The sequence below is a fragment of the Nyctereutes procyonoides genome, unplaced genomic scaffold (assembly GCF_905146905.1).
Source record: "Nyctereutes procyonoides isolate TBG_1078 unplaced genomic scaffold, NYPRO_anot_genome, whole genome shotgun sequence".
Lineage (NCBI taxonomy): Eukaryota > Metazoa > Chordata > Mammalia > Carnivora > Canidae > Nyctereutes > Nyctereutes procyonoides.
The window spans coordinates 40546596-40573472 of NW_026575135.1; the positions used below are offsets into that span (position 1 = coordinate 40546596).

The 26877-nt window shown below is 35.3% G+C and overlaps 1 protein-coding gene across 8 annotated transcripts in view; it reads left to right on the forward strand.

Annotated features, from left to right (window-relative positions):
* Positions 1-26877, forward strand: part of MPDZ (multiple PDZ domain crumbs cell polarity complex component) — a 161045-nt gene that overhangs the window by 74308 nt on the left and 59860 nt on the right. For 7 of the 8 annotated variants that reach the window (XM_055301823.1, XM_055301824.1, XM_055301826.1 and 4 more), the window contains 9 exons: positions 2040-2186; positions 3074-3238; positions 4214-4399; positions 5577-5786; positions 7455-7571; positions 9843-10010; positions 17383-17667; positions 17928-18051; positions 25299-25497. In XM_055301823.1, coding sequence (XP_055157798.1) covers positions 2040-2186; positions 3074-3238; positions 4214-4399; positions 5577-5786; positions 7455-7571; positions 9843-10010; positions 17383-17667; positions 17928-18051; positions 25299-25497 — 1601 coding nt within the window. The remainder of the gene's footprint in view (positions 1-2039; positions 2187-3073; positions 3239-4213; positions 4400-5576; positions 5787-7454; positions 7572-9842; positions 10011-17382; positions 17668-17927; positions 18052-25298; positions 25498-26877) is intronic. The other variant, XM_055301829.1, reaches the window with a different exon arrangement.

The following is a 26877-nucleotide window of genomic DNA, read 5'->3' on the forward strand; positions in this document are numbered from 1 at the left end:
TACTTAAAGATAAAATAAAAATCATTATGATCTATATAAAATTCTTTTTAAAAAAATTTTTAAAAAAGATTTTATGTATTTATTCATGAGAGACACAGAGAGAGGCAGAGGCACAGGCAGAGGGAAGAGAAGCAGGCTCTATGCAGGCAGCCCAATGCGAGACTCAATCCCAGGACCCCGGGATCAGGATCTGAGTCAAAGGCAGATGCTCAACCCCTCATTCACCCACGCATCCCTATATAAAATTCTAAAAAGATTTTTCCCACTCTGTCCTTATATATTTATTTCCCTTAAGTGGTTTAATTCTATATCCTCTATTCATACCATTTATGCCATAGTGAATATTTTATGTTTATTAACAGTTTGCATATCTCGTATATCTCGTATAGTAATTATGACCTGCCCTCCTAAAAACAGAGTTAACGAAGGTGACACAAATGATCAATCTAGATGTATACCAGCAAATTTCAGGGATTTCAAACGGAAAAATACTATGTTAACTAGAGTTTTTCATATTGCTTAGAATATTCAAACAACTCTAGGAGAGATCAAAGAATACGTGTCATATAATGAAAACTAGCATTTATTGAGCACTTTGTGCAAAGCAGTATTCTTAGTGTTGCATTTAATCTTCCTGTGACAAAGATCTTTTTTAAATACTCGGATGGTATAGCTGTTGTTTCCATTTTATTCAAGTTGAGGAAGAATACAATAAGGTCCAGCTTCACAATGGTTAATTTAGCATGAAAAGAAAGTTGAGAGATTCCTTCTAAGGGGAGAAGGTTAACATGGCTGGGATGTATACCTGAGACTGTACTACTTTGATGATAATTGAATAGTGAAGGGAACTTTTTAATGAATCACGTTGTCATAGAGGTAAGACCCAGGACCATGAACTTTTGACTGTCTTTTGGTGCACATTGTTTCTTGGTGGTACTCCCAGTAATCTGTCAAGGGCAAAGTGTGCTCTAGTAAGAACTAAGCTGTTTATTGGCCGTCATCAAACAAAAGTAAGATAGATCTGACTTTAAATTGTTTGATATGTAGTTATACAGCATAAATGTGGTCCTAAGAGTAGTGGTATAGTAGAAGAAGGATTGATGGACATTACTGCAGAAGGATTTGGAGGGCTGCTCAGGTGAAGTGATATTTAAATTGGGTTTTAAGGAATGAGAGGATTTCATCCACAGTAGATTTCAAAATGGAATGATGTAGCTTCTGATAATAACTACACATATTAGCAAGATTTTAAAGAGATCTTTTTTAATTAAACACTGTTTTTCTTAGTCACATTATCCCTCAGATTCCTGAACTATAAAATACAGGGGATGAAGTAGATTGATCATCTTTAGTATACCTTCTTATTTTAATATTATAATCTTTGGATTATTTGTGAAAATAGGATATTTCCTAACATCCTTCATTATTTAATGCAGCAGTAGAAAATGGAAATTCGTTCTCCTGTTTTAAGCTTTGGCTGAAGACCAGTGTTGTCCATTGATACCAGCATAAGATTAGGAATGTGAGCCCTCGGCTGAGACATTCCTAATGTCAAAGTTGTTTTATAGCTGTGTGACCCTGGGTAAGATACCCTCTTTAAATTTCATTTTCCTAATTTGGGAAACAGGAATAGACATTGGAGTTGTTTATGAGAAGCACAAGATAATCTATGTAATGAAGTTTTAGCACATAAGTTAGGAGCTAAGTATGTCTTTTCTATACTGTTGTTCAAGCTCAGGCATTTGATTTCTTCTGTGGTAGTTTAGATTACCCTCCATTTGTTATTAACATCTATAGGCACTGCATGGTATCTGGGGTGCTGGCACCTGGCTCTTTCCTCTGGATTTGTGTTGGTTAATGAAACTGATAGAACATCAGTCTTTTTTTCAGAGGCAAAGCTCCAGAGCTTTGCAGCTCTATCATAAAAGGTTTTTGAAGCTTTTTTGAGAAAGTTGACTTTTTGGAGAGTGAACATAAAATATACACATGAGAAAAAAAATGAAAAAAATCCTAGATTCATGATGATTTTTTCCTCTCAGGTTGCCCATGTGAGCAAGTTCAGTGAGAACAGCGGGTTGGGGATAAGTCTGGAAGCAACAGTGGGACATCATTTTATCCGATCTGTTCTACCAGAAGGTCCTGTTGGACACAGTGGGAAGCTTTTCAGTGGAGATGAACTGTTGGAAGTAAGGAGCTATGCCATTCTTCCATACCCTTAAATAAAATTCTGAAAAGGCTGCAGGAGACTTAATGTGTAATAATAATATGCATAATAAGTAAGTTCTTATTTTAAATTTCCCCTCCAAAGGGTACTTGAGAGAAATATGCAAGTAAAAATCTACCTAAAGTAGAAATTTCATAACTGTCTGTAGATTGATTCTTCAGACCTAATTCCATGATGGGTGTTTTGTTTGTTTGTTTGTTTTAGTCCAGAAAGCTGTAATAACTTTCTTTTAAACAATTTAAAACACTTTTTAAATTTTTAGACCAGGTAATACTTTCACATGTTTTAGAATCACAGAGAACGTAAAGAGAGACTGTGAACAATCTCTTACTTGTGCTAATCCAGCCAGTTCTCATCACCCTTCATTAGGTAACTACTATTATATTTGGTACAGTGCAGTTTTCCAGATATGTTTGATGAAGAACTAAGAAAATTTGGATACATTGTTTCCTCCCACTTTTAAAAGTATACTGGCTTATAATATGTGCCATTTTCCATTTTGATTTTTTTTACTTAATGATATAAAATGTCAATTTGTAAAATACTCTGTTCCTTTTCCTTTCATCCCTGGGTACTTTTTTTTATTACTTCTCCCTTTCCAAACTATTACGCTGGCACTTGAAACAGGGGTGAAAGATAGTGATTTTTCTGTGGGCCCTTAGAATGCGCATTTACAACACAAATCTGAAGTTGTTTTAGATCATACGACCGTAAGTAACTAGTTCTGAGCACAGCAGAACTATGGTAATCACCACAGCAAAATTCATATTTATTTAATCAAATATTGGTTTCAGAAGAGTACTCATGTTATGAGATGTTCTCTCTTGGGCAACTTATCTTTTCGCACAGGTGAATGGCATAACTTTGCTTGGGGAAAATCATCAAGATGTGGTGAATATTTTAAAAGAACTGCCAATAGAAGTGACAATGGTGTGCTGTCGACGAACTGTGCCACCCACCAGCCAGTCAGGATTGGATAGTCTGGACTTATGTGATTTTGAACTGACAGAAAAGGTATCAGATTTGAGAATAGTCAGAATAAATAATGGAAAGTCTAAATGGCATCTAAAATTTCTAAGCCTTTTTTTTCTTTGATTTGGCATTCAATTTCCTCAAAATCAGTGGCTTGTAGGAAAGACCTTGGTATCAGACAAACATGCGTTTGAATCAGACTTGACACTAGTTCTGTGACCTTGGGCAAGTCATTTCATCTTTCTGAATCACACTTTCTTCTCTGTAAAATCTGCATCACAGTGCCTGTCTTCAGAAGATTGTTCTGTTCTTTAAAGAAGAACATAATATAATATATGCATACATCCTTTCTGTGACTTTAGATCTTATTTGAATATTTTTATACTTTTTAAATATGAGAAATTTGAGCTCATTATACTGCATGTCAGATAATATTCTGTGACATCCAGGCCTCCCATTTTCAAGGCAACACAGGTAAGAAATCACAGACACAGTCTTGAAGCCCAGACCAATCTGACTTCAAATCTTATCTTGCTACTGTGCATGCTCATTTATTAATGAAATAATCATGTGCATGGGTTACAACATTTTAGAACCTTTGTTTGCAGAGAGTACAAATTTTTACAGATAGCCATTTCCTCTTGAATTGTTATTTATAAGAATTTTTTCTTTAATATCAAAGTAGGTTTACATTTTTTTTTCTCACTACAGAGGTGATTCAGACACCGTCAAAACTACCCAGAGTCATGCTGCTGAGATGTAACCATTGTGTATTTTTATAGATCTTTGAACCATACATTTTTAATGTCTGTTCCATGTTAGGTATTTCTGTCTCTTTAACAACCTTCAGTAATTACTACCTTAATTTGTAAAAGTTTCATGGTAAGCTGTTGCTATTCTTATTTGTGAGTGGCTTGTTCTGGACAAATGCTGGGACTCTCCCTTTTTCTTGTAGTGTTGGTATATGTCTGCTAATCTAGTGCCTCTGAAATAAGAGCTGTCTGGTCTGTTCCTCAGCCTCATGTAGATCTAGGCGAGTTCATTGGGTCCTCAGAGACTGAGGATCCTGTGCTGGCGATGACTGATGTGAGTCAGAATACGGAGGAGGTTCAAGGACCTTTGGCCATGTGGGAGGTTGATGTTCAACACATCGAGTTGGAGAAAGGGAACAAAGGACTTGGTTTTAGCATTTTAGATTACCAGGTAAATATATCTTATTTTTAACAATTTTTTTTAAAAAGATAATGTATACTCAAGGTATATTGTAGATAAGAGAAAAAACAGTTAATATTTTAGAGTTATCAAAGACATTTCCTTGTTTCTAGTGAATCTTCTAAAATAATAATTTATATGATTCATTTATCATGAAGGGTTTCTTTTAACACTGAATTCATAGAGCTCTTCTAGATTTCAGCTCTTGAAAATTTGAAGAACATACAAAATACATGTAGGAATATCATAGAAATACAGTTTTTTGGGGGGAGTATGTCACATTTTTTTGGGGTACTATGTCTACATTATTTGTATTTCCATGCTCATAATTGATAGTTCATATTTCAGTGGTAAGACTAAAGTATCAAATACTTATTTCTTTTGTCTGTAGTGAATGAGAGTTCTAATTGAATATGGATTCTTGTCATTTGACTAAATGACTAAATTTATGAAGAAGCTTAAAGTGGTCAAGTGTGGCATCCTTACCCTGCATTGTGTTCTATGCTGAGTAACGGAGGAAATGCTTATGCTTCTGTGAAAGAGCACAGCTGTTGCTCCTCATTAATTAATACTGAACCAGAGAGCCATCTCCAATGACTCCCGGGAGTTGTATTCTTTGTAGGGCTTGATTGTGGAGCCCCTGTTCTAATATTAAGGTTGCTGTGCATCTGAAAATACTGCATCATCGCATGCTGTATGGACTCTTTCTGTTTCTTTTCATTTCAAAAAAATAGGCCTGGCCTTTAGTACACTCACATCTACTGATGTTCCACAATGGTAACATCCTATTTAACAAACACTGTTAATAATTCCTGTATCTGATGTCTAGCCTCAGAAAACAGAAGATTGGACAATTTAAAATTAGAATTTTATAGTGATCTGTACAGTTGAAGTGGTCTTCTCAGAAACAACTTGGTACTTTAGGACACCATCCTTTAGGGAAACTCTCCCAAAACTCGTCAAAATGGAAACAGCCTTTATCTAGGTAATTCGTTAGAAGTGTTGCATGAAAATTCTTTTTTCAGAAAAAAAAAAAAAAGAAAATTATTTTTTCAGGCCTTAGAAACAGTTACACATCCATTATAATTCAGTGGCAATCTATAAAAACATATTTTCAATAAAAAGGAGCTAGCTTCTTTTTTTTTTTCCCCCTTTCTCATTCTGTCAGGATCCTATTGATCCAGCAAGCACTGTGATTGTAATTCGTTCTTTGGTGCCTGGTGGCATTGCCGAAAAGGATGGTAGGCTTCTTCCTGGAGACAGACTGATGTTTGTCAATGATGTTAACCTGGAGAACAGCAGTCTCGAAGAAGCTGTGCAGGCACTGAAGGGTGCGCCATCCGGAACTGTGAGAATTGGAGTTGCTAAACCTTTACCTGTAAGAATTCCGATCTTATCGATCTTAAATTTGTAAAAAAAAATGGCTTTTAGGCTGACTTTTAGTTTCAGAAGTGGTTTTCACGAGTGAATCATGACTTCAGTTTTCAGCAATATGGTTGTTGACTGTATGTGGGTAAAGATGTAATTTTGAGTAATATTTTTTAAAAGAATAAAGGAGAGAAAACACAAAATTCAGAAATAATTATTTAACTTTATATTATGGATTTGTAGTACACTTTTGATCTTTTTTATTGGATAATAAAATCATGATGAGTATTGAATCGAATATTTTGAAGGAAATATGCCTTACTATACCAAATATAGTGGGGTATTAGAGAAATTAATAGCATTAACAGCTAACGGTAGAATCTTCAAATAGAGTAAAATAAAGTAGAATATCTGTCAGTGTGGTGTAAGATCCTGCATTCTATTGATTTCAACACATTTCTTGTCTAATGACTGCAGAGCAAGAAATTAAACCTTTTGCAGTGGGTTCATCAGCTTGTGGCTCCTCCTGGGAGAGAATAGCCTTCCTGTCATTGGCTAGTGTACTATTAAAAACAATCAGTTCATGCTACATAATGTCAGTTTGTTTCTTAGGTATATTGATTACAACATAGCACTGAATTGCAAGTAAATATTAGAGGCATTCTCAATATTTGTGGGACTTTTTCAAGGTATAAATATATTTTTAAGTTGAAGGGCAAATACACCTTTTTTTAAGAAAACACAGACACATCGGTACATTTGCATAAACATCCAATAACAATTTGTTGACTTTATGAAAGAATTTGTTCAAATAGCAAGCTTTGTTAATATATTTGCAATGTTAATTAAATTTTTCATGCCTTACTTTCTATTCCACAAAGATCTTCGGAAATATATTTATGAAAACAGGAAAGAGGAGGGAACTTTTACATGTGTTGCTAATACAGGGTGATGTAGGGAAGACAATCTATTTTAGGCGATTTTATTTGAAATTGGAATAAATATGTTAGGTTTTCTGTCAGTGCAATCAAGGTTGCAATATAATAGATTAGGGCTGTAATTTAGATTCTGTACATATAGAGCGTTTTTATTTTTTTCTTGATGTTTTTTAAGCTATGCTCTATTGAGAGACTTCACTGTTGGGTTCTCTGACATTCCTTGTTAAGTAAATCACATTCTTTAAAATAATATTCTAGTAAGGGATGACAGAAATTGATCCTTCCTTTTTAATATTTTTTTCCTGCAACTTCTTTTATATCTTAACACCTAAAAGGCACCTTACTAGTTTTTATATTAAGAAGTCATTGTTTAGCCAGAATATTTGGCAGATAAAACTGACCAGAAAATTATAATAACATAAAAAATTACCGATTTTGATGATATTCTATAAGAAGAATGAAAAATAGAAGGGGCTCTCATCTAACAGATGATGTATTGGTATTAGAAGAATGTCCTTGTTATATCTTAAATAAAAACATTAAATATTAATATTTATCAAATTTCATGCTCATCATTCTAAGTCACAGGTTGTCATTTGAAAACTTTCTCATTTCTTCCCTCTCCTCTCCTTCCCTGTCCTCTTCCATCCTCCCCCCGCCCCCCCCACCTTTCCTTCCTTCCCTTTTTGCTGTTCTCTTTCATCCTCATCCTCAAACACTGAGCCTCCTTCTCCCTGCAGCTGTCACCAGAAGAAGGGTATGTTTCTGCTAAGGAGGATTCCTTTCTCCACCCACGACACTCTTGCGAGGAGGAAGGGCCGGCTGACAGAGCCCTCTTCAGGGCTGACTTGGCTCTGGTTAGTGGCCTCAGTGTATCAGGTCTTCTTTCAGAAATCTTACGTGTCTTTTTTTTTTTTTTTTTTTTGCCTTTCAAAGTACTCTACAATCTTACTATGTACTCTTTGCTTATTCTGTTTTGGGAAACCAAACATTTTCATTTCAACTGTAGTGGTTCTCATAGTTCAAAATAGGAAGAAAAACAACATATGTGAAAACTATTTGTTGGATTTAGGGAAGAAAGTCAGTTAGCAATGCATTCTGCCAACTAGTAGAATTAATCTTTACATTATACCAAAAGTTGTTAAAGCACTTGTTTGCTCTCATTTCATACTTGGGCCATTTCTAGTCATCATTTAACTTCTTACAGTTAATTGGTCATTTTGACTACCTTTGAATGAGGTAAAAAGTATATTTTTTCCTTTTGATATAAATAATGTGAAAATCACATAAATTGATTCAGTTATTAAGAACACAAAATCCTCCAAAGTAGTCAAAACCCATGTTTTCTATAATTACAAAATGTAATAAACATCACTGATTTACTACAAAATTTTAAATTAAACTTTTATTTTTACTTGACCTATATGAAATCATTTGTTGGAATAAATATATTCATGGACCACTGGAGGCCACTTTGATGAATAATTGTGTGAAACTTGTTTCTAAGAACCTGTCTGGGAGAGGAGACAATACTGTAGCAATAATTAAGATATAAAGCTAGACACCAGATAGGAATAAACATGTGGCATTTATACACCATACATATAACAAATTGTACATCCTATTCCATTACTCCTAAGCCAGGTTCCTGACCTAATTTCCCTTTTGGGCAAATGTTGCCCAGTTTAAGAAATATGCCCTGCTTTTTAAGTATTTGTTTCAGTGTATCAGAATAGAATGTGGTTTAAAACCCATGGCATTCTCCATTATATATTTATAACCAGCTGTGTACATTTTGCTTTAGAACAGAGTATGAATTATTTTTTGATTTTCATAATCCTTATTTTTGGGAGACAGTTCTTATTACTATTTTTCAGTTAACCAGCTCTTGAAATTGCCTTTTAGAAAGTTTTGGTGTATGTTATAATAAATACAGTAATATATCACATTACAATATAATCAATAACCCACAATGGCTTAGTTAATGCCATCTATCTGGATAGTGATGTGAAATATTTACTATCTCGATTGTTGTACATGATGAACATTTGCGAAGGGTAAACCTCTACAAAGTAGTTCACTAGTAAATTTGAACACAAATTTAACATATGTTATCAGAGAAAGAGAGTCACTTGGAAGTGGCATACCTGTATTCTTACCATGTTTTTATAAGAATATGACCTGGTATAAGGTCATAATTCTTCTCCTGGCAAAACATGTTAGTTAAAACCACAAAAAAAGAAAAACACATGGGATTTTGCCATCAAGACAGAAAATGCTGATAATAGCAGAGAAGGGTAGTATTAATGTTCTATCTATTCTGGGGCATAACTGTGAGTGAATTGTAAATAGAACTTTAAGCTGATGATGAGTTGATTCTTTCACTTGGTTCTGCCACAGAAGATAGAAATAGGAGTTTTAGATAATATATAGTGAGATTTCCTACTTTATGTGAGTTTTCCAACAATAGAAGTTTACAACTTTATAGCTTCCCCATAACCAGAACTAGGGCTTTTATTTCAATATGAAATCACAGATAATCTTTTTGGTTTCTGAAGATCACCAACAAGTTCAGAATCTGCACCTTGAATGGTTTTAAAATCTAGTTGAAAATAACTTAAAATAAGGGTGCCTGTTTGGCTCAATCATTAAGTGTCTGACTCTTGATCTTAGCTCACGTCTTGATCTCGGGTCATGAGTCAAGTCCCTCATTGGGCTCCATGCAGGTGTGGAGCCTACTTAAAAAAATAAAAATAAAAAAAATAACAGCCTTGTTGAATGATAGTTTATTTTAGTTGAATAGGAGAAGTGTTGACCTCATCCATTTTATTATAAAATTCTGGGAGTTGGGCAAGTGATATTAAAAAACACTGTGAACTGGGAAAAGGAAATATTTTCCTTAATTTATAATCCACTTAAACTTAGAACCAATCCAGGCCCTTTGTTAATTGTTACCTAGTCCATTTATTGATAGAATAAATAACTATGTGGGCACCAGTTTGTCCTCATTCTGTTACCTTAGTCAATCTCTGATGTCTATAAGAAATAGGATGCTTTATAGTCTCAAGTGGAGACTTGTCATGTATGTAACCAGAATTTCCGACTGATATTATTGTTTTTATTCCTAGGTGGACACAAATGAGGCTGACTTAGCAGATGAATCTACATTTGAGTCTCAGTACTCTCCTGATAATGACAGTATCTACTCCACTCAAGCATCTATTTTATCTCTTCACGGCAGTGCTTGTAGCGATGGCCTGAACTATGGTCCCTCCCTTCCATCTTCTCCTCCCAAGGTACAAAGGAATTGCCATTTTATTTGTGGGAAAGCCTTGTGTTTGATTTTTCTAGAGGTCATTGTTTATGGGGAATGGTGGGAGTAGCATGGTAAAGGCATTATGTTTTTCCAGTTACGGATTCATTATCAGATCAAAGTGCAGTTTCATTTAGTAGTGTCAATTGAGCATCTTTTAGACTGGTAGGTAATATTTAAATCTAGGTTCTCTTGTACAGAATGATAGACAAAAGAGTTCAAAGCTTTGAGTAAGATTTACAAAATAGAAAAATTTTGATGAAATGTTTTTCTCAAATTGTGTTTTTAGCTGTGTCTACTTTAGAAAAATCACAAGAACTTTATTTTCTTAATGGTTTTAAAATTGATTTTCATGCAGTTGGATAGTAAAATATTTCTTGCATTAATTTAATATTTACTAGAAAGTTAAATTTAATACTGGCATATGTTTTTATATAAAATGATGCCAAAAAATACATAGAAATTAGAGTGAATGGCAAAGTATGGTTAAGTCACTGGATATGAATGAAGAGTTTAGTTATTATTTGACATATCTGTGCCATGTATACTTTTGAAATATGTTATTGGCATAAATGCCCCAACTTTCTTCATTTTCTTGGTGATGTACTTTATAATTTTAATAAGTAATATTTTAAAGACTTATCCAATCTTTTGTGTGTGAAATGATATCTTACTAATGCATTTGGAGTTCTGCTTTTTCGTGGGGTTGAACACTGTTTCACATACCAGTCCTTTGGTTTTCACTTGTGTCAATGGCCTCTTCGTATCTTTTGACAATTTTTATATTGTGTTGTCCATCTTCCTATTGATTTGTTGGAGTTTTTATGTTTTCTAGAAATGTAAATACAAATGCACAAAACAGTTCAGTGTATTTTATGAGTATGTGTGTATGTGTATTAAAAAAACTAAAGATATGTAGGAATGACATTTTTCAACTTTAGGAAAGAAGGTATTCTTTGTGAAAGAAGGAAGTGTAGGAATTCAGTTGTATGTGTAATACATTGTGCCCTCTTCAGAGGAAAAAGGGATTGGAGAAAATATGGTGAAATGTTAATATCTATTATACTTGGGCAAAGTGTTCATGTATAAATATAATTTCCTTATTCTTCCATGTTGGAAACATACCATAAATGAACATTAAAAATCACAATAAAAAGATTGTACAGTAGCTTTCTTAAACATATGAAATACATATTTTCCATATAAGTTAAATTCAGTGGGAGGTATATTTGTATCTTTAATAAGATGGAAAATAGAATTTTTACAGGTCTAGCACAGTTTTCCTTCTTTCCTGATTAACAAGTGATTTTTCGGTCAGAACATTTTCAAAGCATTTTCTTTTATGTTCAAGGTGCACCTGTTATCCTTGCAAATGATTTTGGGAAATCTCCTTGAATTGGTTTGCAAGGTATAATCTTGAATGGAGCAGCTGCTCCTCTCTCACCACACCTGAGACTGTCTGTGTGCCTGCATCCTATCTGGAATGTGTTCAGTCTTTACTGGCCTCAGGGCTGGAAGCTGAGTTCATCTCCTAATGGACTCTCCTAATCCATAGCATAGCACACTTCTTCTTGCCAGTGGGACAGATTGCATTGTTTAACTTAGTAATTGTTACTTAAAGGGATTACACAATCTGCATACTGAGAAGCATATATTTTACAGGGCAAATGCTGGCTGTATGTAGCACAGCATATTGGCTTACTGAAGTCTATTTGCCTCCTTTTTTTTTTTTTTTTTTTTTTTCCGTAAGCAGTTTACTCTTTTGTTGAAGCAGATTTTGGCAAGCTGGCCTATCAACTGAAATATTTAAACTACAAAACAACAAAGAAGACATTAATGAGGATGTTTTAAAACACATTGTGAAACTCCTGTGTGCTTTCAGTTTTCTTAGAAAGTAGAACTGTTCCTGCATTGTAGTAAATCTCTGCCACACTGTTTTTTATTTTTGTTTTCATTTTGTGGCCTCTAAATAGTATCAAGATATTTACTAGAAAATTGTATGTAAGTAAATTAGATGCTGTATTCATCTTCCTGTTTCTTTGCACTAAGTTTATTTTAAAAAGACAGAATGGCAATTTGCTATGGAATTTAGAACTGGCCATTTTTCTGTTCTTTTTTTCTGGCCATTTTTTCTTAAGATGAGCTCACTTTAGAACCCTTTAATAGGTATCATAAAATCTTATAGTGTATGATATTTAAGACAGAGAAGGCTCTGTACTGATTTGAAAGAAGTATAAAATAGAGTGTGGAGATTCCAGTGATTTCTCAGGCTTATGACTTTGCTAGATATGTAAATCTTGGTGGCTAAAAATGCACAAATAATTTTACCTTTCTTCTTACCCTGACAAGAAGTCTTTGACCTTGGTCAGGTATGCTACTAGAACTTGTGAGAACTGATCACTCAGAGTAGGGACTCATCATAGGAGGGAGGCCTGTCTCCTAAAAGCAGAGCGTGGGCCTGACAGCAGCTGAGATACCAAAGGTTCATAGGCATATGTTGGAACTCCTTTGTCCAAAATTCTCCTGTCTTGGAGCCTATTCTGATTTTTTAAAGGAGTAGTGTTCACTTAATTTGATTAATCATCATTTATGGGAAATAACTATTATTCAAGAATCGAAAAATACTGTAGAGCTACTTCTATGGCATTTGGACTAATAGAGGCAAGCCCTTAAGGTGTGAATTTTAAAGACAAAAACCCAGTAGTTTTTCCCATTGTTAGAGGTTTAAATTTTCTTCTTTTTATCCCCTTTTCTGTGTCGTCTTTAAGGACAGAACAAAATGCAGAAATAATTGTTTTCTAAACTTAAATGCTTGTAGACTTTCGTTTAGAAGCTCACTATGGTTTTGGGGAGAAAGATGCTTTCACTAATTTTTTCCTGTTTTGGATTTTCAAATATACCCAGTGAAGATTAAATAATTATGTATGCATCTCCCCTTCTGTTCCTTATCCACACTCCCATGCCCCACCCTCCACTGTACATGCACACTTATTCTTGCTCTAGGAATGAAATGATACAGTTTGATTCATGTCCTTTATTCCCATATTGGTTCATTTCCCACTAGGAAATGCTATTGATTCCAGGGCAGGTTGAATTTGGTGTTGGTCAAATTAGAAGCCCCTCCTTGCACCTTGCACACAAAACACAGCTAATGGATTCCATGATTTTTTTAAAAAAAGGGATGCCTCTGTGGCTCCGTGGTTGAGTGTCTGCCTTTGGCTCAGGGCGTGATCCTAGGGTCCTTGGATCAAGTCCCATGTCGGGCTCCCTGCATGGAGCCTGCTTCTCCCTCTGCCTGTGTCTCTGCCTCTCTCTCTGTGTCTCTTATGAATAAATAAATAAAATCTTAAAAAAAAATTCTACCTATTCCTGTAGATCACCACATAGTGTCATTTTATAGCATCAGTATTGCTGTCTTCACACCCATGCTTAAAGTGTTTGTTTTTCCTGTGTTTCTTTCTTTGGAGAAGGAGTTATATCAAAAGCTAATTAAATCACTCTAGTCAAGATGATGAGAGTGATTGTGAAAGTCTTAGTGACAACACTGCAAGCTCTCAAAGTATTTAAAAGAAGTCACTTTTTTGCTCAGTAGTGTCAGTGTACAAACAATAAAGGAAGCACCATACCTTTTCTCAAAGTGAGAGAATGATGGTAAGTTGAGTGGCTGTGCTTTTGGTATATTTTCCCACAGTACAGAAGGATTTCTGTGGTAGACTGCTAATTGAGGAAAATCAGGTTGTGTCCAGTGAATGTTTCAGTACTTAGCTAGTCTATATAAATTAATTATCTGAGTAAATAGTGTGCCCAGGTATGACCGTAACTTATTCATCACCCTTAAACAGCTCTTTTCAAGTGTATTTGACATTTTTATTTAACCTGTCTCTCATTTTGTTCCTGAGAACAAGAATATATCAAGTAGAGGCACATATTAATGTGGATTTTTACAGGACTTCAGTTTAGGTACCAAGTTGCACTGGAAAATTATGGAGTTATTTTCGAACATCTTACAGGGGAAGAACTGCTTTTCTTTTAGATCCATAAGACCTTTAAAAATAAAACTCAGTTGGTTGTTCAGCAACCAGAAATGTTTCTGAAGTAGGCGTCTGTTGTCTGCTGTGTTGATTAGCTCTTTCTTTTCTATGTGTCTGTGTTAACTCCTTTATGAATAATGCATGGAAATTTCTGTCACACGGTTTATAGTAAACCCTAGCTAACAAGGGCAACTTGACCTCTTTTTGTGATGAAAAGCAGTTTTAATTGTTATCTTTATTAGGCCTGGGGAAGATGATACCCTGCTAAATATTATAATTAATTTAGTAATACAGAAGCTAATTCTGTAGTAAGTACATTATTATTTTTCATTATAACAAAATCATCAAAGTTGGGTGAATGGGCCAACAGGTTATTGTTTAGGTTCCAGCAATGAGGAGGTGATGGTTTCCTGTCATTGTTCCTGAAGAAGCTAAAGATGTTTCTTGATTGTACAGTATTCTCACTTGCCTCAGTTCTTTCTACCAGGAATATTTGATGATTCCAGAAAGAATCAATGTATGCTGATAAAAGGAATGTAATTAACTGTGTTGGAAAAATTGATTAGCGTTTTAGAAAAAATAGAATGAGATTCATATCTCACACCACATCGTGAAATCAGTTCTAGAAGAGTTAAAACTGAATCTAAAAAGAAGGCATTTATAAAACAAAATAAATACTAGAAAGCATTTCACTTACTTTGTGTGAAAGGATTTCTTAAGCAAAAACAAACAAACAAACAAAAACAAAAAAACTCAGCTCTCACTTTAAGAGCCACCCAGAGATCCCCTAGTTTCCTCTGTATGTTTTTGTTCCTGAGAACAAGAATATATCAAGTAGAGGCACATATTAATGTGGATTTTTACAGGACTTCAGTTTAGGTACCAAGTGGCACTGGAAAATTACAGAGTTATTTTCGAACATCTTACAGGGGAAAAACTGCTACTTTTGAAAGTAACACAAAAAATGTTGACAAATTTGATTACACAAATACTTTAATAAAGAATTACATAAAGAAAAAAAAGAATTACATAAAGAATTTACTTTCTCATAAATATCTATATAACATTTATAAACTGAAGAGAGAGGTAACAGGCTGGAGAAATACTTGTGGTATGTGTCACAGACTTTACCCACAGAGTATTTCAATGATAGGAACAAGTGGGAACCTCCTGATGAAGAGTTGGATAGAATAAAATATATAAAGGGAAGGTTGACAGGAAATATACAAATAGGATGTTCTCATTAATCGTCAGAGACATGCATGGTAAATACTAAATTTTATATTTATTTAGAATCTGTTTCAGCTCAAATTACCAAACTAATTTTAGGGTTGGCAAGATGAGTTCATAGGTAGTCTCATATCTTTGTGAGAGAATATTGGAAGACTATGTGGCAGTATGTACCAACATTTTAAATGTGCATATCACTTGGCCCACAATTCTAGTTTATACTAAATAAATTTTCTCACATGCACGAAGATATGTAATAAAAATAACAGTAATGGTTAACTGTTGGGCATTTTCTATTAAGTCAGACATGTTATTAGTGTGGTATTAACTCTCTCTGTCCTCCCAATAGTCCTGAACTAATGGGTCCTTTTGTGTTCCCCAATTAATAGATGAGGGAACTAAGACACAGTATAACTAGCGGTGGGGTGAGCACCTTTGAACCTGCACTCTAGTGCCTTTCATACTTAGGAATAGTTTTGTGGTTATAAGAAGATAGAAGCTGGTATTTATTTACTAACATAGAAATCTCTTGTGTCCAGAGATAGAGATACTTCAACAAAGAAAAAACATTCTACTTAATTAATGGTTTGGGTTAGTTGTAAAAATGTGTAATGCCTGTATATGTGAGTGTGCTTGTGTACTTGTACACATTGATTATGCAAATGAGTAAACAATTCTGACAGACATTTAGCTGATTCCAGCTATTCCTACCAGGGAAATAATGAAAGTAGGAGCCATAAGAGAGGGCTTTCATACTGTGCTCTGTGTGCACACGCATATATATCTACATGGCTTGAGTCTTTTCTAATGATAATATATTCATATACTACTTTTATACTTTAAAATATTAATAAGAGAATTGTAGGGAAAATTGATATGTTTATTCAATAGCACTGCATGGGGCAACTGCTTGCTCAAAGCACATAAGTGATACAATATATCTGTTGCAAATAGATACGTACATATGTGTTGAACTATAGAATTTTAGAGTTTCATGAATATCTTTTTAAAGATTTATTTATTCATGAGAGACACATACACACACACACACATACACAGAGAAAGAGAGAGGCAGAGACACAGGCAGAGTTGGATAAGCAGGCTCCATTCAGGGAGCCTGATGCGGGACTTGATCCTGGGACTCCAGGATCAGGCCCGGGACCGAAGGCAGGCACTAAACCTCTAAGCTACCCAGGGATCCCCTAGTTTCACGAATTTTAGAAAATAAATATAAAGTCAACAGAGGTTCTTTTGTGTAGATTGTCAATAAAAGAGCCTAGGTTAGAGCCTACACCTTGTTACACATCTTCTTAGTACTCCCTTTGTATATCATGCAGAATATTTATGAAAATTTTTCCTATAATAATTTGAATGACATAGCTTTCTGTTCTTCTCCATAAATACCTATAAATGCCTATCAAAATATTTTTTCCTTGGAGATTCTTGTAAATCAGAATCAATATTCTCCTTTTGCTCTTGAACTTCTATAGAAACTTTATATTGACTAAAAATGAACTACCGCTTAAATAAGATTTGAAAACACAAGTTACTTTCCTATGTGGATTAAACTATAATTTTATTTGCGAATAGAATATAATATTTTATATAAATAAGCTATACAGTATATAGTACAATATAACTTATTGAGCATGATCTACGTGGTCTGCAGGAAATGTATTCAAAAGCATTTATAAAAATAAAGATACACAATGTCATCTAAGAGAAGCTAATGCTTCTTGAGTAATGAATGATTATATTGTATTTTGTTTTTCACTAGTTATTAAGAAATGGTCTTACAAAATACATTGATGTAACTCTAGCCATCATTTAAAATATTTTTGTTCCGGGGCAGCCTGGGTGGCTCAGTGGTTTAGCGCCACCTTCGGCCCAGGGCCTGATCCTGGAGACCCAAGATCGAGTCCCGCGTCAGGCTCCCTGCTTGGAGCCTGCTTCTCCCTCTGCCTGTGTCTCTGCCTCTCTCTCTTTTACTCTCTCTCTCTCTCTCTCTCTGTGTGTGTCTCTCATGAATAAATAGATAAAATCTTAAAAAATAAAATAAAATAAAATAAAATATTTTTGTTCCTTAATCATCAGGATGTCACTGAAAATTCTTCAGATCCAGTACTTGATCTGCACATGTCCTTGGAGGAACTGTACACCCAGAATCTCCTGCAAAGACAGGATGAGAGTCCGTCTTCAGTAGACTTGAGCATGGCTCCTGCCTCTGGCTTTACTGTAAATGATTATACACCTGCAAATGCTATTGAACAGCAATACAAATGTGAAAACACAAGAACATGGGCTGAATCTCATCTACCAAATGAAATTATATCGAGTGCAGAACTTACTTCCCCTGTGCTGCCTGATTCAACTGGAAAGGTAATATTGTAAAGATATGTATTGTGTACTGTGATGAGATTGGAATCAGTGACACCTTGGAGTACTCTGGCTGACCCCTGCATTTGGAGCAAGTACTCTCTTGACGCTGAGATTTTCAGAACCCAGCCTATGAACTTATTTTGGTTATAGTTTCCTGCCGAAGAAGGCACAACCAGTTAGAGAATATGGGTGATGTTGAAATCATACTCCAAAGTCTTGTTTTCTTTTCCATGTGACTTATTTATTTATTTTTCTGTCAGGGCTCCGAGTTCTTAATTCAACAGAGCTCTCTGACCTCAACTGGTGAGTGTGTCATGCTTCAAAACCTATCCAAAGAAATGTTTGAGAGGACTATTACTATAGCAAAAGGCAATTCTAGCCTAGGTAAGTTCTTCCTTTCCATATATATCCTCCCTCTCAATTCCCTTGCCAGAGATGAAATACTGACCATGGTTGCAGCATTGTTGACTGTAGGCAATAAAATAGATGTTGTAAGTGTTCCTGTAGTTTTTCTGGTTTCTCTTTTTATGTATTCTTTATTTTTCCTGAAATGGTTAACAGGTTTGTTGACTTCAGACTAGCTTAAATCCTCACTCTCTTAATTATTTAAAAGTATTCATGAGCCTCATTCACATTCAAGTAAAAGATATATGAATTATTTGTATATGAAGCAGCAAATCAGAAAAGGAACTCGTAGAAAATGAAAAGTCAGCAATTTGGAATTTCAAATTCTTTGAAAAAGTAAATTATTAGTTTTTTTTGAATGTTACCAGTTGTGTGTAAGTCAGTTTGTATTTAATTTCTCTCATTCACTGAAATAAAGACTAAAAAGACAGCCAGGTGTGCCACCACCAGACTATAAATGCAGTTATTCAATATTTCTTCCCAGGTGGCAGGATTTTTTTTTCTTCTTTTACCCATAAAGGGTTGAGGCTGGTTAATAGTCACAAAACCTACTGACTTGGGCAAAGAAGATATCCTGTAGAAACAAAATCCTAATTACAGTAGCTAAAACTAGATGGAGGCAGAGCACATTTATTCTTTCACTTTCATGACTCTGCTCTGTTCCTAGTGCTTGTACTGATAAATAGGATCATAAATTAGTTCCTCTGGATGCCAGTTGCAGCCCAAGACACTGTTTAGGTCTACATCAGAGATCCTGTTCCTTCTATCATGTAACCAAGCAGTGCCCTTTGCATTGATATCTTATGGCAGAGTCTTGTTTCCTTGTTAAATTTGAGACTTGGCAGTGTAGTCTAACAGTACTTACTTGGTGAGTAGAATTCTAGTCTCTGTCTCCTTCTAAATGTTGTGCCATTTGGTGGCAACTGGGTACTACTAATAGCAGCTAAGTGGAGAATTATAGCAGAGAATTTTTACTTAGCTTTAATATTTCTTAACATGTTACATTTAATAGAGCAATATAGAACTTAAGCTGTAAAACTTTCTATAATTTGTTGATTATGAGACAGATATTTTAGATATCTAAACATGTTAGAAATATTTGATCTGTTAATGCAGTGATTCTGAAAGAATCACTTTGAATTCTAGTTCTACTGGATGTTAATAGGAGTTATAAATGGGCTACAAGTTTAGAAGTTGGGAATGTGATACACTTAAGGGGACAGGTTTTTGATTGCATTACTTCTAAGTCTCTTGGGTATTCATTTTTATTTATTTTTAAAGAACTTTTTAAAATATTTTTATTTATTCATGAGAGACACACAGAGAAAGGCAGAGACACATGGAAAGGGAGAAGCAGGCTCCCTGCGGGGAGCCCGATGTGGGACTTGATCCCAGGACCCTGGGATCACGACCTGAGCCAAAGGCAGAGGCTCAGTCTCTGAGGCATCCAGGTGTCCCTATCTTGGGTATTCAGATGTACATTTTAGATTTCTAAGAAGTTATAGAATGCAGCATTTCTTACATTTAATTGGGTATGGAACCCATTTTTTTGACCTGTTATAAGGCAGAGATTTTGCAAAGCACATATGAAAATCCCTATTCTAGTGTATTTATTTTTTCAACTATCAAACATTTATTGTTTTCTTTATTCTAGTCACCCTGCAGACACCACAATATAATCACTTTCCTCAAGGAACATGACTTTAAGAGAGTAAGCAAATTGACATACCATATTCTAAATACCTTAAAATATTGTAGGTGCTATGCTAGACATTCATAGAAAGAACATTGAAGGCATAAAGGAGGGAATAGCTGATCCCTACCTTGAGTGTGGAGTTTAGAAAGATTTCAAGAAGGAGATTTTTTAAATCACATAATTGGGAAAAAACGGAAGCTGCTAGAGCTGAGGCAGAGAAATGTGAAACAAATTACTGGTATTTGTGTGATATGGATGAAGTGAGGTGTGACAGTGGGCAAAGCGAGAACTGATGCTAAAGGAATGGTAGGTGGGATACAGTTGCTGGAGAAGTTTGTGTGTAGTACACAGGACTTCTGTCTTAATGCCCTCCTGCCATAGGTTACTATCAGCAGTTGTTGCTAACGGCCAAAGAGGGGCATGATCAGATTGGATTTAAAGATCATTCTGGCATAGGCTGGTAAATTATTTTGGAAGCAGTTGGGAGACCCATGTGAGAGTCATGGTTTGAGGTACCATTCTACTCCCTCTCTCTCTCTCTAAACCTTGACTATTCTAAGTACCTCAGGTAAGTGAACTAATACAGAATTTGTCCCTTTGTGACTGTTTTATTCACTTAACGTAATGCTTTCAAGGCTCAGCTCGTTCACTCATAGCATATGTCAAGATTTCCTTCCTTTTTCTATTTAAAAAAAAAATTTCCTTCCTTCTTAAGGCTGAACATTCTTTTTGTTTATTGTTGGACACTTGCGTTCCTTCTACCTTAACTTTTAAGTTTTGATATAAAAAATATACTAAGATAATTAAGCCCTTGGGAAAAAAAAGTCAGTGAAAGGTGAAGTGTCTTTACTTTCTTGATTTTAGGAAATTCATTTAAACCTCAATGTTATTTTATTTTATTTTAAAAATTTATTTATTTAGAGAGAACATGAGCAGGGGGAGGGGCAGAGGAAGAGGGGAAGAGAATCTTAAGCAGGTTCCACAGGCAGCATGGAGCCCAGCACGGGGCTTAGTCTCATGTCCCTGAGATCACAGACTGAACTGAAATCAAGAGTTGGACACTTAAACAACTAAGCCATCCAGACACCCTTGATTTTAAAAATTAAAGCATAAGAGCTCCTTGCCACATCTACTGTGAGGATGAAGACCATTTTCAGGACTTGGACTGTCTACATTTCAGAAAATGTCACTTCTCAGTAGGGAAGGGACACACTGTTATTGTGAAGGACCCCTGAGGAGCCCTGCGAAGGACATAAGTCCATCAATATAGAGCTCTCTTTGCTTGGAAAGCAAAAGAAGAGACTCTGAGTTGGCAAATGGTGGGGAGCTAACAAAGAAGTGGCTACTGTCCGTACTGTCTGTTGTCCTGTACAGAACATGACCGAGGGTGTTATATTGGGCTTCTCTTGCAAAATGAGGTCTGTGTATGCTTATTTCCCCATCAGCATTGGTATCCAGGAGAATGGTTTTCTTGTCGAAATCCAAAGTGTCTTGGTTGAAAAATACATCTGCAGGGTTCAAATGAGGCCATTTATTGCTCGTTCAGTAACTCAAGCCCAGAAACATGAGTTAATTCTTGAAGGAAAAGATAGTGAACTTGAATCAATCTCAGCTACTCTGATTCAGCAAGGTACAACAGTTAAAGGCAAGGATATCAGAAAAATTTGGGGTGGTATCTATGTTTCTGAAAAAGGAACAGTTCAGCAGGCTGATGAATGAGATCTCAGTCATCCAGCTATAGAAACAACAAGATGCCAGATGATTTTTCAGACTTCTTTATCAGATATTAAAGATATAATAAAGCCATACTGATTTGGAGCTTTTACTTAAAATTCAAGTAAAGTAAAGCATGAGGAAGCCCTTTCACTTGCTTTGGGAGACTAAACCACTTACTTGAAAGTGCGAAATTACCTCATCATTGGTTTACCAAATAAGTTGTAGTATAAAAAGTATAAGTAACTTTTAGTGTTATCTCTCTGATTCATTGACATTATTTGAAATAATTTGTATGCAAAATGTTTACATGGTTTTGTCCCTGAATGTTAGACTTCCTGGAAGCCAGTGAGAATCCTCTAGTGTTATGGGATTCACGTACAGTATGGCAAAGAGAGAATATATCTCTGTGACCTCAAATGACAGATGTTCAGTGTTCAGATTTTATAGCACTTAGAGTAACTAAATGTAAAAGGGGTCACAAAATATGACTTTAAAAAATCTGTAAAAATTAAAGGATTCATTTCAGCTTTTAGTGTAAGAAGGTGTTGTCTTTAAAACTTAAAGTAATAAAAAGTGTGTTTATATTTTAGAAAACCTAACTAAAGGCTGGCTTTCTGCTGGTAGGAGAGGATGTTATGAAAGGGTCTATCACTGAACATCTTTTTCTTATACTCATAGTCTCCCTTTAATCAATTGAGTAAGGTTGTTTTCAGTTTTAACCTTCTGGGTTATTTATTCCTTTCTCAAGCAGTAACCAGAGAAATTATTAATAAATGACCAGTTTCCATAAAAGCTGCCACATTCTGTTTGCTTTGATCCTAAGTCACTTTTTTTTTTTTACTTTGTTACTTAAGGGAGGAATGTTATATACAGATATACACACAGGCATATAGTGATTTTTAAAAAAATTAACCTTTATTTTTGATAGGTTTGTGGTTTGTTGCTAATTATATTGTATTAGGACTTTGAAGGCAAAAAGAAAAGGTAAGAAGAAAAGAAAGGTATTATCCTCTTTTCACTGATTAGGAACAGAAACATAGACTCAAGAATTTTTCTGTGAGTACTCAGCCATTAGAGAGTGGAACCGGTACTCAAACTGTGGCCTCTCTCTGATTTTCATATATCATGCAATACATTTCAGTGCATGAGTTACCCAAGGCTACATCAAGATTGCTGAAGGAATGGGTGCCTGGGTGGCTCAGTCCATTAGGCAGCTATCTTCTGCCCAGATCATGATCCCAGGCCCTGGGATCGAGTCCTACATTGGGCTCCCTGCTCAGCCAGGAGTCTGGTTCTCCCTCTCCCCCCTACTCGTGTTTTATCTCTCTCTCTCAAAAAAAAAATATATATATAAATAAATAAAATCTCTCAAAAAAAAAAAGTGCTGAAAGAAGCTTCATTTGGAAGCCGAATTAAAATTTATGTCTAGCCTTTAGAGAGCAATGGATTAGGATAGAGATGCCTTTAAAATACATTTTGTGAGTTTTCTTTTGTTTTTCTTTTGTACTTTATTGAACACTTTGTGCCAGGCACTTTGAAAGTTCTTCCATATGTTTTTCTCACAGTAAAATGAGGCCAAGGGTGCCATTCAGTCAACTGAAGACCATACTGATTAGAAGTGGTGGAACTCAGATTTGGAACCAGTTTTCTAGTTCTACAGTGCATGCTTTGGGCTATTCTACTTCTTCTGAGGAAAAAAAATTGAGGAATCTTAGAAGTTACAACCAAAATATAACTAGTGGCTATTACATTGAATTTGTTGAACCCACAAAATTATCGTTCGGTGATATGGAAGTATAAGCTGAGCAAATTGGCACCAACTTCTTGGTTTATGTACTTGATGTGACCTGGTGGCCTTAATGTCTGATAGTTGATAGAATCATGAGTTAAATATACCATACCATGTTTACTATAGCTCATGATGACTTGTCTGTGCTGTGACTTGCTTTATTATAGAGCACATGGTGCTAGTGAGAACAAGATAATGGGTTAGAGTCCAGGTATAGGCCACCAAGTTAAATTTTGTTTTATAGGCATGCTTGTTAATTTTACCATAGTACATTTACTTGGTGGGTCTTGATGGGAAGGGTGGCACCATCAGGGCAAATTAGAGTAGGAAAAATATATTTGAAATATCATTTCTAATTTGGTATTATTAAAATTAGTATTTAGAAGAATTCATTTTTATATAGAAATACAAACCTAAAAAGGAATTTATGATGTCTCTCAAAGCAAGTTTTTATAAACTACCCTCATAGCTTTATAGTTTTCCTTACATGATGTAATTACATTATCCTGCTGGGAAGAAACTTTTAGCACTTGGTTTTTAGCAAATTTACTTATATTAATTTTATATAATGTTTTAAACATAATTTTTAAAGGTTTTATATTTTTGAAGAAGTAGAGTGAGAGTAGGGTGATAAAGGAACGTAAATTCAGATGGTGTTTGTTGAGAAACCCTTTTTGGGAAGTGGTATTGAAGAGTGAGAAGGAATTAGCTGTGTGAGAGCTTTGAGAGGAAAGTGTCAGGCAAAGACTGAAGTGGGGAGAGACTGGGTGTATTTCTGAAAGCAGTCCACCTGGGTGAAGACAGAGAGCCAAGGGCATAGTACTCAAGAGGTCTGCATGTCGGGAGGGCTAGGCCATCAGTGCCTTACAGACTATGCCAGTTAGATGTGCTGTATATTAGCACAACAGGACACTGATAAAGGATTGTTAACCAGAGAGTGATGTGATCTGTCTTTTGTGAATGGTCACTGTGTCTACTGTGAGAAGAATGCTATGGTGGTTGTCAGGAGACCAATTAGGAAGACCAATTAGGAAGCTGTTTCAAAAAGTGAAGCAAGAAGTGCTGGCTTGGTGTATGTAGGGTTAGCGTGGAAACAGAAAGTGAGTGCATTTGAGCTAAATTTTGGAGCTAGAAATGACGGGATGTGATGATGGATTTAGATACAAAAGGTAAGCGAGAGAGGTAGGAATCAAGAACAACTCCAGCATTTCTGCTTTGAGAAGTGGAGAGTAGTATAATGGTGCTATTTCCAAAGAGGAGAAGCAGCCTGGTGAAATAAGGGGAGTAGAAGCTTGCAAATTCAATTTTATATATACTAAGGTTGCATTTACTATTAGCCATCTAGGGAACATGTCAGGAGGGCAAATAAGTATCCAGATCCAGAGCTCCTAGAACTTTAGATTTAGAGATAAAATGAGAAGAGATTAGAATTAAGCCTACGTTACTTCAGTTAAACAGACTGCTATACATCAGGCAATGAGGATAAAACATGAATACAAGCTTCCTGGTGGTAGGTGTGCTTTTCTCAAGATATCAGCATAGTACTTGGTGCAGACTAAGCATGTAGTGAATATATACTGAATGAATAAATGATCTAGAAATAAGGTAATAGTACAGAGTTTCTTCATTTATACAACTCATTTTCCATTTGTAATCTTGCTCTTTACTCTCTTATATGTATAAGAGATGAACTGGTATAAAATGGATTTGTTATTGTCAAGACATTTTCCTTGGGAGAGTTTTATATTTAAGGCACAATACATCACATAGCTTGAGTTATATCCACTCCACAGTGTAGACCTATTTTATCTCCAGTGAATTCAACATAAAGTATCTTTTTCTGGATACAATGTACTTAGAATTAATTTTATGTTAGAAACTTTTTTCTTTCCTTTTGATTGTTTTTCATTGGATAAAAAAGTTAACTTCTTTTATCTGTGAATCCATAGCGATTATTAAATTCAAGTTAAAATGAATTTGAGAGTTATATATTTGATACATATCTGTCCTCTCCCTTTACCATAGGGATGACAGTAAGTGCTAATAAAGATGGCTTGGGGATGATAGTTCGAAGCATTATTCATGGAGGTTCCATCAGTCGAGATGGCCGGATTGCCGTTGGGGACTGCATCTTATCTATTAATGAAGAATCTACTATCAGTTTAACCAATGCCCAGGCACGAGCAATGTTGAGAAGACACTCTCTCATTGGGCCTGACATAAAGTAAGTAGCATTTGGACTCCAGTTTGGCTTGGGAAATTCACGAATTTCAACACATGAATCAGAATTTTTTTTCAACATCTACTTCTATTTAATATGCAAAAATTATCACGTCTATTAAAAATAAATCACTCAGGAATTTAGTATTCCCCAATAGTTCTTAATTGTAGATACAGTTTCTTAAAGACTATAGGGGGAGCTCTGGTGGCCCGGCAGTTAACGCCGCCTTCAGTCCAGGGCCGGATCCTGGAGACTCAGGATCGAGTTCCACGTCGGGCTCCCTGCATGGAGCCTGCTTCTCCCTCTGCCTGTGTCTCTGCCTCTCTCTCTCTCTCTCTCTCTCTCTCTCTCTCTCTGTGCGTCTCATGAATAAATTTAAAAAATAAATAAAATATGTTTTAATGTTGAAATATTTGAAAACAATTTGCCTCCTGTGTTTAATTTTACTCCAGCGCTTCTGCAAAACCTGAGGCATCTCTCACAAAGCAGGAGGGTCCACTCTGGATCTGACAGTGAAGCTTGGATTGGCCTCACTATAAGGAACTGTATACTACCCGATTGACTTATATGAATCCTAGGACTAAGCTAGTTCTTCAGTGGCCAGTTATGGAAAAGATCATTTAGAATAGCCTTGGTATGACCCATAATTTACCCTTTGGTCAACTACCTCATGATCTAAGAGAATTCACCAGTATATTGGTATAGTCTGACTGTAGATCATGTAAGATATTTTGTCAGGAAGTGCACTATCCCATAATCCCATAATGTGCTAAAAAAGCATGTTATATATGTGGCTTGGTTTTTTAAGTCACTCACTGAACATTTCTTGAGTCAACATAAAAATCAGTTCATGACTCTGTCACACCTCATCAATGTTATAGCTCGGCTTTTTTCTCTAGCATTATGCATTAAATACAAAGATTCAATGGTTAAGGGATAAAATAGTAAAATGAGAGCTTAGGAAAAAACTATTTACCTTAAATTGATGTAATGATTACTGTTAAGGGAAGCTTTGCTGTATTCATGTCATTTTACTGACTGCATTCTGTTTTATTCTTTTGCAAAGTATGTATTTCTAGGGTTTAGGTAAGAAAAAATATATTTACAATCCGTTTTTCGTTCTGCCATCAATAAAAAGCAGAAAAATGTATGGATGGATTTTGCCATCTTAGACAAAAGTAGCATTATTTAGGGGCAGAATTTCTTTAATGGGATTCCATAATTTTGCATGGCCTTGTGACTTATATAATGGAATAGATCATTCCACCCTGTGACAGTTCCTTAATCATCTTAATAATGGGAGTCCAGATACATTAAAAATTTCAGTGCCTCGAAGAAAAAAGAGAAACTTTAAGAGCTTCACCACTTGCAGGCCAGTGCCCA